This window comes from Oryx dammah, unplaced genomic scaffold (genome assembly GCF_014754425.2).
Source record: "Oryx dammah isolate SB20612 unplaced genomic scaffold, SCBI_Odam_1.1 HiC_scaffold_11208, whole genome shotgun sequence".
NCBI classification, from domain to species: Eukaryota; Metazoa; Chordata; class Mammalia; order Artiodactyla; family Bovidae; genus Oryx; species Oryx dammah.
This window is the reverse complement of record NW_024080601.1, coordinates 224,370-237,906: the sequence shown is the minus strand read 5'-3', so window position 1 is coordinate 237,906 and position 13,537 is coordinate 224,370. Positions and strand designations below refer to the sequence as shown.

The 13,537-nt window shown below is 53.1% G+C and overlaps 1 protein-coding gene across 3 annotated transcripts in view; it reads right to left on the bottom strand.

Annotated features, from left to right (window-relative positions):
* Nucleotides 1-1,592: 1,592 nt before the first annotated feature.
* Nucleotides 1,593-13,537, bottom strand: part of LOC120860845 (GRAM domain-containing protein 2A-like) — a 32,521-nt gene continuing 20,576 nt past the window's right edge. For 2 of the 3 annotated variants that reach the window (XM_040236552.1, XM_040236553.1), the window contains exons 2-12: nt 10,371-10,454; nt 9,474-9,531; nt 9,045-9,120; nt 7,885-7,988; nt 7,196-7,294; nt 7,017-7,088; nt 6,430-6,492; nt 5,313-5,457; nt 4,978-5,077; nt 3,986-4,090; nt 1,593-3,731 (exon numbers count right to left, since the gene is read on the bottom strand). In XM_040236552.1, coding sequence (XP_040092486.1) covers nt 3,728-3,731; nt 3,986-4,090; nt 4,978-5,077; nt 5,313-5,457; nt 6,430-6,492; nt 7,017-7,088; nt 7,196-7,294; nt 7,885-7,988; nt 9,045-9,120; nt 9,474-9,531; nt 10,371-10,454 — 910 coding nt within the window. In that variant the 3' untranslated portion in view covers nt 1,593-3,727. Of the gene's footprint in view, nt 3,732-3,985; nt 4,091-4,977; nt 5,458-6,429; nt 6,493-7,016; nt 7,089-7,195; nt 7,295-7,884; nt 7,989-9,044; nt 9,121-9,473; nt 9,532-10,370; nt 10,455-13,537 lie in introns of all 3 variants that reach the window. The other variant, XR_005720444.1, reaches the window with a different exon arrangement.

Genomic DNA, 13,537 nt, shown 5'->3' with positions numbered 1-13,537 from the left:
GGATTCTTTTGTTTCTTTGCTAGTAGCCATCCTAATGGATATGAAGTGGTATCTAATTGTGGGTTTTATTTGCTTTTCCCTAGTGACTCCAGTACTCTTGCCTGGAAAATCCCACGGATGGAGGAGCCTGGTGGGCTACAGTCCATGGGGTCGCTAAGAGTCGGACACGACTGAGTGACTTCACTTTCACTTTTCACTTTCATGCATTGGAGAAGGAAATGGCGACCCACTCCAGTGTTCTTGCCTGGAGAATCCCAGGGACGGGGAGCCTGATGGGTTGCCATCTATGGTGTCGCACAGAGTCGTACATGACTGAAGTGACTTAGCTTAGTGACAGTGATGTTGAAATGTCTATTCAGGTCCTTATCAATTTTTAAATAGGTTGTTTTGTTGTCACTGAGTTGACCTCTCCAATCTCTTTTCATGTCAGTCTCCCATTGACTTGTATTCCAGATTCATGCAGATGGTCTCTGTTCCTCAGAGACACATGCCTTCTTTCCTACCTTTCACAGTTACCAACCCTTTGCCAGGAACATTCTTTCCCCAGCTCTTTTCATGACTGGCTCCGCATCCCTTAAACAGCAACTTAAATCTCACCTCAGAGAACATTTCTTGACCACTCATCTAAAAATCTCCCTTTTTACTGTCTCTCCTATCAGTCTCTTTCCTTCATGGAGCACAATCAGACTCTGCAATTGCCTTGTTTGTTCACGGTTTACTTGGAACTCACGTTCACATGGAATGCAAGTGCCCCCTGGGACGCAGCGATACTGCCCCACGGGTCACTGCTCTGCCATTGGCACCTAGTCTAGCACTCACCCAGAATCTGGGCTCAGCATGTACTGAAGGAGCAGACCACTACTGGAGGGGCGCCTCCCAAGGAGAAAGAAAGGGGATGTGGCCCAAATTTGGGGTTTTTGTATTTAATATTTATTTTCTGGCCATGCTGGGTCTCTGCTACACACGGGCTTTCTCTAGTTGCTGCAAGTGGGGGCTGCTCTTCCTTGCAGTGTGCAGGCTTCTCATTGCAGTGGCATCTCTTGCTGCAAAGCACAGGCCCTAAGTGCACTTGGGCTTCAGAAGTTCTGGTGCATAGGCTTAGTAGCTCTGCGGCATGTAGGATCTTCCTAGACCACAGATCAAACTGGTGTCTTCCGCATTGGTAAGCAGATTCTTAACCAGTGGAGACCAGGAAAGTCGCCCAAATTGGACTTGAACCTCCAAAATCTGGACTTGATATCAGAAAAAGATAGGAGTTTTCTCACTCTGAGTTTGACTTTTAATTCCTGAGTCAGGAGCGCGGTACTGTTTGAAGCATGGACCTTGCTTTGGAGTTGCCCAGCAGAAATGGGGAAGCATTCCCGGTGTCCACCCAGCCAAGGCAGGACGCTATGCTACGTGCTGTGGCCATCCAAACCATCCCTTATGCCTGACGTATGAGTCAGCTTAGCTAAAGTCCCATGAGATCTGCAGAGTACTTGGGATTCTGGGAATGACTTGGGCTCCGTCAGGCTCCTTAGTGCCAAGTATGTCAGTAAGAGTACCTTTAGTGAGTAATCAAAACCTAAAAATGAACTTTCCATACCACAGGATTAGAAAAATCAGATTTTTATTTTAAAATGTTTTCAAAGTTTAATGCCATAGTGGAACAACTGAAGGATAGTTGAACCAAATTCTCAAGGAATTAGAGAAGCATCTGCCAATGCAAGCAGGTCTGCATAAATACACATGGTTTATAAATGAGCACAACAGAAGGTACCCTGGCCAAAGGAACGGGCTGGGGAACAGAAGGAAGAAACAGAGGGCCCTCCAGAGGGACAGGCACACTGTAGTCACCCAGAGCTCTGGGCCCAAAGAGGGCTTCCAAAGCCACCCACCCTACTGCACGCCTTTTGCCCTCTCTGAGCCCAGGACATGGAGACTGGAGGCTAGGTTCACCATCATGTTGGCATAGCCACCCATGACTTGGCACCTCTCATGACCTCTGGCTCAACCCAGCAAGGTTCAGAGAATGGACCTGTTCTCCCTGCCCTTCAGCAAGGACCAGGGAGTGGAGGCATTGGGGCAAGTAGGATTATTTCCCTGGAAACAGGGAGCTGGTTCCTAAAATAGGACGGGCATCCATCCAGCGTGGCACTGCAGGGAGAATGGAGCCATGAGTTTTACCTGAGACATACATCTTGAGTGAAAGGATCCCCCAAGGCCAGGCTCTGAGCCCGATCCTAGAGCCTGGGATGGAGAGACCTCCAGCCTGAGTTTCGGAAGTTATCACCTCCTGTCGGTCCCTCCAGTCATCATTTGGGTTTGTCATAAACAGGACAGTCACACTCCACAATAAATAATTTCCACCAGGATACCCGCACCCCACCCCCACCAGTTAACTTCTCAGCTGTCTGATGAGGGAAAAAGTGGCTATTTCTGACCCCACACATCACCAGTGACCTTCCCTCCTCACTAAGGCTTTTCCAGCACCTCCAAAGACACTGTCTTAGCAGATCAGAGTCCCAGGAGAGTTTTAAGGCACAGAAGTTTTGTAGTATTGAGGAGACATTGTCAGAGGAGGAGGAGTCTCTAAGGCAAAGCAACCATGTCCCTTCTTCCTGTCTTCTACCTCTCTTGCTTCCAAAGGTATCAGACAGACCCCCTTGGCCTGGGCCCTGCAGTCACAGGCCCACCTTGGACACCTCCATTTTACTCATGGAAAACAGAGCCCAAGGCGTGGAGGACCCTCCTGCATGGCCTGCAGGTGACATAGTGAGCTCTGCCCTTGGTGGCCCAACACCATCAAGCCCATCAGAATGCCATTGGCCACGCTCAAAATCCAGGCAGTGAAGCAGGGAGTACAAAGGGAGACCTCCAATCAAAGCCACGACCCTTCCCATTCCCCACTTCCCACATGGGGCACCTTCGAAATGTTTGAGCATACCAGGGGAAGATCGAGTACCTGGTCTGTGACCACAGTGATCAAAAAAGCTCTGCTCCCCGTCTCACCGGGAACAGCAACGGAGGACACAGAATGCCAGCCCTCTGTTCTCCTCCACAGCCACTGCCATTCTCCCGTGCTGCAAGTTGTGCGCTCCCAGATTGAGCCCGCCTCCTCAAGAGGGGCCAGAATGGAGCCTCTGCACAGACCATGAACACGCCCCTGGCTAGATCCTAGAATCACCTCACCGCCTCCAGTTTGCCCTGCATGGGCCCCTGGCCACCTGCAGAGAAACCCTTTGGGCCCCAGAACAGGAACTCTCCGGGGTCCAAGTGAGAGCACAATATGCTGGGAGAGAGTGGAGCCCACACTGCCAAGTTGGGCTCTGGCTGCTGTCCCACCACTGGAGTGGGCCATGTGCTTGGTATCAAAGCATGGCCTTTGTCCCTTGCAGTGACCCCATATGTTCTACCTGTGTGTCAGAACTGTTTCCAAGGAGCAAGTTAAAAAAAATTTTTTTCACATAAGTGGCTGCTAAAGCTCAGTGTACAGAACTCCTTGTCTATTTCCAGAAACTTGGCTTTCTGTCTCAGTCCCAAAATTGTAGGAGTTTTGTAAACAGGTACTTCAGACCACTCATTTAAGGAGGGAGAAGAGCTGCAAAAGGGGAGGAGAAGGATTCTGCAATATTTTCTTTCTGACTCGGTCTCAACACAGCAGCAGCACAAACCAAGGGCGTCGGTGGTGGCACCTTAGCACCCAGAGCATTCCTCTTGGAGGACTGGGGTCAAAGGCCAGTGGCTGTTACCTGCACACAGAAGAGATGGCACACAGGTCAGACAAAGGGCCTAGAAGACAGACAAGTCAGTGGGTCCGCCCATGAGGGCGGGTCAAGGTGGGGTCTGTGTACCCTGCATACCCTGCCCAACCTCGCTGAGGGCCAACAAACAAGCTCAAGGGCAAGGCCAAGACCAGCCAGACTAGCAAGGAGCCTGGCCATGGGTGTTGGCTCCTGTCCTTCACCCTCAATCCCAGAAGCATGAGAAAGAGAAGGGGCATCACCTGTGCCTAGGGACCGAGCCGCCCCAATTCAGGGAACATAACTGCTGTTCTAGCTGGGAGATGCGGAACGCCAGGTAGGATGAAGACATGACCAAGAAGCAGATCCTGGATAAAGAGGGGTAGGGAGGAGGTGAGTCTCTCTTCTAGAAAGGGGGCATTTCTACAGGATCACCAAACACAGGAGTGGGACTAAGCTAGTTCCTGCAACTGGAGGAGTTGAAGAACCCTTTGCCTACAGCTTCATTCAGACCTGGGCCTGTTTCTTCCCAGAGGCCACAAGGGGGTCCTGAGACTGGTCCCCATGAAAGTGTCCCTGAAGCCCCGCAGGAGTTCTGGGTCCTTCAGCAGAGCCCACCTTCCCTCTAACCAGCCACCTTGGTCCCACACCCCCTCTATGAGGCCACTAAGATTACCCCCTCAGGTGGTAGCCCTTCCCCCAGGCAAATGCTGAGGTTGACAGTCAAAACCCTGCCACCAGACCCAGAGGAAGGTGCTGAGGTAAGGCGAGGGAATCAGGCTGGCTGGCTGGCTGTTCATAAAACATCCACCAAGCTCACTGCTCTCATAGCTCTTAGGCCGAATGACAGACAAGCCTGGTGTCCCAGAAAACACCCCAATGGTGGGCGGTGGGAAGGCCATGGCCCTCCCCTGGTCTAGCTGACGGGCCTCTCAGACTTTGCCAGACCCCTCCCTCCCCAATCCTCTGCAACTTTTTCTTTCTTCAACAGTTTCATATGTTGCCCCTTCCCCACAGCCTTAACCCTAAATTACAAGTTTGAAGGAATGAAAACCGGAGATACTCTATCTTGCTCCAGAAGGGGCTGCTGCATGGCCACCCCCGCCACCCAGGAGCTTACAGCTGACTCAGAGCCTTCTCCCTCACTCTGGACAATGACTTCCCCACACACCAAGGCCCCGGCTTTAAGCACCCACACACCCAGGCAGATCGGGTGAGGTCTGTCCCCCCACCCCCCAACTCTCCAGTCACCTACAGCACAAAGAAGACCTTCAGGAGCGGGTAATCCCAGAGCTTGAGCTCCCCGCTGCTCGTGAGCCCCTCCTCCAGCTTCTCCTCCTCACAGTCGGAGATCTCTGCAATAGGACAGCGTTCGGCATCTCCCTGGGGCAGAAGACAAGCCCCCAGCCCACTCCCAATCCCTGTTCTCTGAAGCCACTTGAGCTCTTGGCTTTCCATTATGGATTTGCAGGAAGAAAGAAACTGCCCTCAGAAACCCTCTTAGCTGTGATGACCTCTTTGCACAGAAGTGGGAGGACAGAAAACCTTGTTTTTGCAAGCAGGTGCTGTGGACAAGCACGCTGAACTCACCAGACCCCAGAGGCTCCCTGGAGGGGAAGAAGCTGTCCGTGGATTCCATGGATGCCCGAGAGATACAAGGGATGCTATCTGGGAGAGACATGGACCTGGAGGCGGGGCACACTTTCCTCCACTTCATCTCAGGGATGAGGGCTTCCTGCAGAGAAGGCAGGAGACACTGTCTCACCTTGGCCTTTGAGATCTCACTTGCCCTAAGGATCCACACTAGGTTTATCAAAGCCTGTCCGGATATTATCAGTATGGATGCTTAGCGAGTATGAAAGCAGATACCCAGAAGCAGGGAAACCACAGCCACAGCAATCACATTTCTCATCTGCTCCCTTGCTACAACCAGCCACTCTTCCAGGCCTCTTTGAAGACTGCTAGTGTAGAACCAGGACATGAGGCAACCCAGGGGCATGCTCAGATCAGCTGAGTCCAGGAGAGTTCACACTCTCTATCTTAGATGGAATAAGTCGTGCTTCCTGCTAATCTGGGCTCTGAATACATCACTGCCCTTGGCAGGGGCACTTAAGGTCCCCATCAATAAAAATGGGAACATTGCCTTCCATCCCCTGCATGGCATTGTGCATATCACATGCTTGGCTAAACACTTAATAGTTACAGACAGAGACTTCAAAACACCCTGGAGTCATTGCTACCCCCTCACCCCAACTCCTACCCTAGAAACTTTACTTACCCAGGATCCCAGGAGCAAAAGAAAGGGCCAGGACCTTGGCAAATCGACAATGAGCCTGCCTGTGTTCTAGAATGATAGCCTTCAGAGCTCTATCTCAGGGACACCTCCAGCCCCTTGAAGGCCTTCTGACTCCACTAAAGGGAAGAGGATGGGTTGCTGGCCCTGTACCTACAAAGGTGTGTGGGTCCAACCTGGGCCATGTTCTGGGGGCTGGGCATGTGTTCTGCTCAGAATGTCAACATAATCTGCCCAGGACTCTGCATGGCATGGAGCATGGTGGGTCTTGGGACACCCTGACACAGCATGCCAACGGCTCTTGAGCCTGGTGCCCCAGTTTTGCACTGTGGGCCCCCCACCAGGAGGCCCTGAAGTCTCAAAGCCACAGGCAATCTCAGGCCAGCATCTTCTACTCCCAGCCTTAGTTCTCACCAGAGACTCGCACTCAGGTTCCTCTGGAAATTCTCTTACACACAGACTCTTCTTGCTTGAAGGCTGGGGACAGAAGGAACAGGGGTTACCAGTCCATCATGGAACAGCCAAAGTCAGACATGGGGAAGTACTAACACTCTCCAAGAGAGCTTCACCTCCAAATGAGCCCTTTGGGTCAGATGGAGTCTAAAGTGTTTGCAGGGAGGATCCCTAGTTAATCCTGAAGCAGAGGGCAAATCCAAAGGGATGTACTTTCCCACACTGCTGCCGTCCCCCTTCCTCAGCATAGGCCAGAGGGAGCTGAAGCGGCCACATGCGCCCATCTGTCTGCACCCAGGAAGCACAAATGAGGGCTGCACATGGGACACGCAGGGGCCCAATGGCCTCAGAGAGACAAGCGCACTAGCACAGACACCCAGTCCACGGACTGCCTCTGAGTCACTGAGCGTGAGCCTGTTACTCCCCTCTCTCTGCCCCAGTTCCCTGTACCCAAGGGATGGGCCGACCTCCCCCAACACCCAGGTCCCAAGACCTCAGTCCAGGCCTGAGCAGTCTCCCAGGTCCCTGCCCTGCCCCAGGCTCCATACCTGTAGGTGGGTGCAGACCCTTCTCAGCATGTCGTATACACTGTCCCGGGAGAGCAGGGACACAAAGACATACTGGAATAGAGAAACCAGAAAGGGGCGAGGTGCGTAAGGACGGGAGAGTGCCAGGGTCAAGCTGTGGGCTCCTGGGGCTGGGAGCGCTGGCCCAGAAACTTACTGACCTTCTGGCTGGTGGTGGTGGTGATGGCCAGGCCATTGGGGAGGAGCCGTGCCATCTTGTGCTTTTTGATCATTTGCACAGACACTACGGGAATGACCACCTGATGGGGGAAGAGGCAGGCTTCTCTCAGGACTCACCCCCAAGGACACAGTCCCTCTGCTTCCTGCTTAGGGCCCTGGCCACACCTGGCGAGAGCCAAGCATGAACACCATGGACAAGTCTGGCCCGTGGAGGAGAGTATCAGAACCTCCCACCGCCTCCATGTGGGCTCTCTTCCAGTTATCTCCCACCCCAAAAGCAGCACACTCCACTCTAGGCTCTTACTCCATCATCTAGGAGGCAAGGATGGTTGCCCTGCTGAATCCCATACTCCAGTAAGAGTTCCTTGAGCCACCACCTGGCCACTTTTGCGACATCCCACTCGGTTTGTGAAGGCATTTAGGAGGTACCCCATAAGCAAAGTAACTCGGCAGTGAACTCTTCAGGCTGCTCAGGCCAGATGTGGAGTCTCAATCGGGGCCCTGTTTGGATGGGGTGGGGCTACTGCCCTGACACTGGGTAGAATGCCTCGCAGTGAGAGGCCTCACCAAGTGCCAGAGTGCAGAGGGACAGGTCTGACTTGAGGTGTGCCCACAGGGCAGGGACTTCTCTTCCCTGGGCTGAGGCCTTACCACTTATATCTTGATATACCTTGATATCCTTGCCAAAGAGGCTGGCATGGAAGCAGAGCCAGTTGGGGGAGATGTAGAGCCGGCCCTGGAGAAGTAGGTCCCTCTGGAGGGCACAGGAGCACACTGGGAAGTCACACGAATTAGACTGCCGTGAGTAAGGTCCAGCCAGGAGCCCCAGGGCCTGGGTCCTCCCACCCAGAGGAGTCCAGACTCCAACCTCGGGGAATGAACTCATCAGTCCCCTCCCCAATCCCAAGCCCCAACCACCAAGTCCCTCAGCATCCTCGCATCCTTTCCTGAGAATCCTGACCACCCCTAGTAGTCATGTATGGATGTGAGAGTTAGACTGTGAAGAAAGCTGAGCCCCGAAGAACTGATGCTTTTGAACTGTGGTGTTGGAGAAGACTCTTGAGAGTCCCTTGGACTGCAGGGAGATCCAACCAGTCTATCCTAAAGGAGATCAGTCCTGGGTGTTCATTGGAGGGACTGATGTTGATGCTGAAACTCCAATACTTTGGCCACCTGATGCGAAGAGCTGATGGATTTGAAAAGACCCTCTTGCTGGGAAGGATTGGGGGCAGGAGGAGAAGGGGACGACGGAGGATGAGATGGTTGGATGGCATCACCAACTCAATGGACATGGGTTTGGGGGAGTTGGTGATGGACAGGGAGGCCTGGCGTGCTGCAGTTCATGGGTGGCAAAGAGTTCGACACGACTGAGCAACTGAACTGAACTACTCTACCCGCCCTTCCAGACTGCTAGATCCTTCCTCTTCCTCTACCCATGCCCCAAAAGATCTGCCAGGTTTCTGCACTGTCCCCTAACCTGCATGTTCACCCCCATAGGCAGAACCTCTTGCCCTGCTCTTCCCTGGAGAGAGGGCCTTGATTGTGCAAATGCTCCGACACACTCCCTGAGAGGTCTGAGCAGGAAAGAACAGTCACGGATAAGAGCAGAACAGAAATGAAATTTAGAAGCCCTAACATTCAAGAAAATTTTCACAATTCAACTCCATGTCTCAAATCAGCCCAATCTTCTCAGACTTCTGAAGAAAAAAAGACCAACCACTTCAAAGGGCAGCCAGTTCCCATGGCTGAACTTGTGCCTGGAGGTTCTGGGGGGAGAGGCCCTGGGCACTGCAGGATGGCCTGTCCCGCCATCCCAGGGAGGCAGCTCACCTTTGAGAACCACCTCCTCCAAGGGAATGTCCTTAAACAGCTTGTGGTACTGCTGGTTGTATTTACTCAGTAGCATCTGCAAAACACAGGAGCTGGGTCTGAGAAGTCCCGAGAGATCATACCACCAGAGGGCCCTGCTCCAGCCACCAGGAAATAAGGCCACAGGGTGTGGGGGGACTATGGGGTCTTAGCCGTGAAGCAGCAGGTGAGCAGCCAGTGGTTGAGGAGGGCTGAGTTCTGAGCACAGCTTGTTTCCTGGTGACCCGGGGTCTTAACAGGCAGCCCATGACGGGAAGGGGACACAACACCCACCCAGGAGGGGACATCCACCAGGTTTCCTGTGGCCACAGAGTCAACAGCCACCAAAGTCAGGCAGCCCAGGACCCCCACCCCCAGCAGGTAGTAAGAAGCTGGCCTCCACACACTTACCCCTTCTCGGCTGCACTTCTTTACATCTTCACCCTTCAAGCCTTCTGGCCAGTACAGGCTGCAAAGGAGACAGGCCATTGCAGGGGCAAGGAACCTCAAATCCTCCCTCCATGCATCCTTGGTGCCAGTGCTGCCCTGGCCTCAAGCCACCAGCTTGGGGCAGAGATTGGAGACCGGGGCTCGTCTCCAGGGGCCACAGCAAAGTGGTGAGCGCAGCAAGCACAGAGCTCGCCCTGGGCAGGGACACTCCTGCTACAGGGCGGGGTCAGCTGTGCGCAGCTACCCCCCAGCTCCAGAAGGTACAAGCAACCTGAGCCTCACCTCCCAGAGATGCTTAGAGCCGACCACCCCTGGGGTCAAAAACCCCCTCCCGTTTCTCTGCCCAAGGGACAAGCTGAGGAGCAGGCCCAGGATGAATGAGCAGGAGGCCAGGGATGGGGCTCAGTATGGAGAGCGGGTGGGGTGGAGGCATCAGATTCACGGCTCTGGGGCCTGGCCATGGGCCATGATGGAGGAGGCAGGACTGCCCTCCTCACAGCCACCTCCCTGGGCCTGCAGCTCTGCAGTGGGAAGCTGGGCAGACTAGCCTGACCTGACGGAGGCTACCAAAGCTGGCAGAGGTGGGGTGGAGGGTGGTTTGCTGAAACACAAACCTTTGCCCTGTCCAGGTTGGCCTGAGGACAGGTGGGCAGAGAGGAGGATGGTAACCCGAGAAGCCTAGACCCTGCTAGGTCCCAGCGCCCTGGGCTAGGCCTGGGAGCGGGAGAAGAGACCCCAGGCAGCCTATGCCCAAACTGACCCCATGATGCAGACTTAAGGCCCCCTTTCTTACAGGTCACCTCCCAAGGGCTGCCCACCTCCAATCAGACGTATGTCTGACTGGGAAATGGGCCTCACCTGGTGTCTTGGGCTCTCTGGACCCCGCCTAGCTTCTCCATACTCTTCTTCAGAGCAGCCGTCTTCCCATGCATCTGTTGGTTGCTGAGGAGAAACGGGCCCTCATCAGGAAGGCAGGGTCTCTAGGGACACCCTTCCTGGCCAGCTCCACCAGCCCAGGGTGGCTGCCTCTGCCCTGCACCCAACACCGGCCCTGCTGTTCCAGGGGAGGCTAGAGATGTCACAGTCTGGAGGTGGCACCCCAGGCAGGGGTTTGGGGCGGCTGAGAGAGGAGCCTCGCTCACCGGCCTTCCTGGAAGCCTGAAGTCCAGTTTATGCCTGGGTCGGAAGGAGAATCAGCCCCCAACGGAGCTTCCAGCCCCACTCTTAAGAAGGCAGCTGGGAAGGAGGCCCCCCTGAGACTTGCTCACGCCTGAAAGCAAAAGTTTCAGAACGCCCAGAGAGTATTACCATAAACGTCCCAGCTTCTGGGAAAGGACCCTGAGCACTGGAGGCCTTATCAAGGCTGAGCAGCTGGTGCAGCGCAGGTGTGTGTGTGAACATCAGCCCACAGGTGAGTGCGGGCTGAGGGGGTGGGGCTTCCGCACACCAGGAAGTGGCCTTGACACCTTCCCGCCGTCAGGGTAGCTCAGCCCTGAGAGCCAAACCATCTCAAAAATGTCCCATAAAGAGGGCCCGGCAGGGGGGAGACACCTCTCCCCATGCAGGTGGGGCTCCCCAAAGGCTTTTCAGTTCATGCCTCCAATAAACATCTCCAAAGCCTAGGGTTCACCCTTTCCTGCTCCTCCAGAGCAGAAAGACTAGGAATCAATCAAGCCTGAGCAGCCAAACTAGCTGAGTGAGCCCAGGGTGATGGGAAGAGAGGGTGGCCAAGGCAGGGCAATGTGGTGGCCGTGAATAGGTAGCGGGGTCTTGTGCACTGGTCTCTCAGCAGGTAAGGAGCTGGAACCTGCAGATCCCAGCGCTCCATCCCTCTCAGCTGTGTAACCAGATAATGTCAAAGTTCTCTTCAAGAACAGAGTTATTGCCTCAGCCGAGATCTGCCAAGACCATTCAAGGTTATTAACCTGGCCCCCTCCCACCCTACCCTTGTAGAGACAGGAAACTGAGAGACCCTCCGAGGGGCAGGCTGTACCGAGGTCACACGGCAAGGAACAAGATGATCTCACCCACCAAATGGGCCCAACCACGTGGGCTGGTGACCTCTGTCCTCAACCTTATGGAGAATTTTGGTGCACATATCATATATTTCCTAATCTTGCAAAGTGACAGGTTGTGCTAGTGATTTGACCCCTTGACTCCTAAAGCTAGGGCTTCCTAAGTGGCTCACCAGTAAAGAATCTGCGCACAATGCAGGAGACACGGGTTCATCCCTGGATTGGGAAGACCCCCTGGAAGAGGAAACGGCAACCCATTCCAGTATTCTTGTCTGGAAAATCCCATGGACAGAGGATCCTGGTGGGCTACTGCCCATGGGGTCGCAAAGAGTCGGACACGACTGGGCGTACATGCGTGGTCCTAGAGCTAACTTCCGGATTTATTTGGGTCCATGACTATACATTTCACAGAGACTCCCCCCAAAACCTTCAGCTTTTAAAGCTTATTATAGAAAATATAAAGTATGTAAAGTATGATGATCAAAAATCACGCATAACGGACTTGCCTGGTGGTCCAGTGGTTAAGAATCTGCCTTCCAGTGCAAGGGATACCAGTTGGATCCCTGGTCAGGGAACTAAGATCCCACATGCAGAAGGGAAACTAAGCCTGCGTGCCACAGTGAAAGATCACAAATGCCACAACTGAGACCCGACACAGCCAAAAATACATAAATAAAAACAGTTCTTAAAAATCACCCATAAGAAAGAAATTCCCAGGAATTCCCTGGTGGTCCAGTGGCTAAGAATCTGCACTTTCACTTTGGAGGGGGAACTAAGATCCTACACACTACAGGGCAAGGCCAAAAACAAAAAACACTTCTCCCCCAAGTCACACAAAGAAAATATTTATTCATAAATATATAATTTGTGTAAGTGGGATTATATATCACATAACTTGTATGCCCTGGTTTTGTTGCTTAACATGATTTCATGAGACATTCTCCATGTCACTATTTGTTCCTTGGATAGATTCTCAGAAGTAAAATTAGTGAATAGAGAATGAGCATCTCTTAGGATCTTTTAGACCCAGTTCCAAAATGCTTTCCAGATGCTATACCGATGGTGAGCATGGCCTTCAGCACTATATGAGGGTGCCCACTGCCCTACATCCAGGCCCTACACTGGCTATGATCTTTTTCTCACCTTGCAAAATTGATAAATGAACATATACTGTTTTCATCTCTATTTCTGCTTACTGATAGGTTCAATATCTTTTGCCAAATACATTTTAACCACTGGGATTTCATCTGTGAAGTGTCTATAAGTATCTTCATGTCTTTCTTATTGATTTGTCTCTACCTTCTTTGTTGAGAAGATTCATCCTTAGTTTATCATTTTTGCAAATATTTCCCCTATTTGCCTTTTACTTCTGTCTGTGGTACTGCTGCTATATTTGTGTTTAATTTTTGTGTGGCAGATTCCAGCCCTCTCTTTCATCTCTCTTTTCCTTTCTTGCTTTGAGTGCTTCGATAGGAGAGGCCCCCGAGGCAAGTGTGCACAAGTCGAACAAGCCTTCACAAGCTTGAACCCTACAGCCCAGGAAGCCTCTGGGCCTCCAGGTTAGAGAAGACTCAGGCTACCTGCCCATCCCGTCCACAAATACCTCCTGAGCCTATCACCCCATGAGCCTGGTATGAACCTGCCCAGCCCGAGAGAGCTGCTGAAAGGGAGGGGGCAGGCAGCTAGCGCTCAGAGATGTCGGGAGAGGAGCCAGGCCCCTCAGGAAAGGGGAGACACAGAAAGGAGGTTACGAGACGGAGAGAGAGGCAGTGCAAAGGGACCTGGAGATGCAGAGCCTTGCTGCTTCCCACAGGCCCCAGGTACAAAGTCTCAAGGGACACCACACACACACACACACACACACACACACACACACACACACTCTCTCTCTCTCTCTCTCTCTCTCTCTCTCCTCCCTCAGACTCAAAATATCTGTACCAGGCAGACACTCTCCAATCCAAATCCCTAACGGTGACACCTCATCCCTCCTGAGCAGCTGAGCCTGCCATC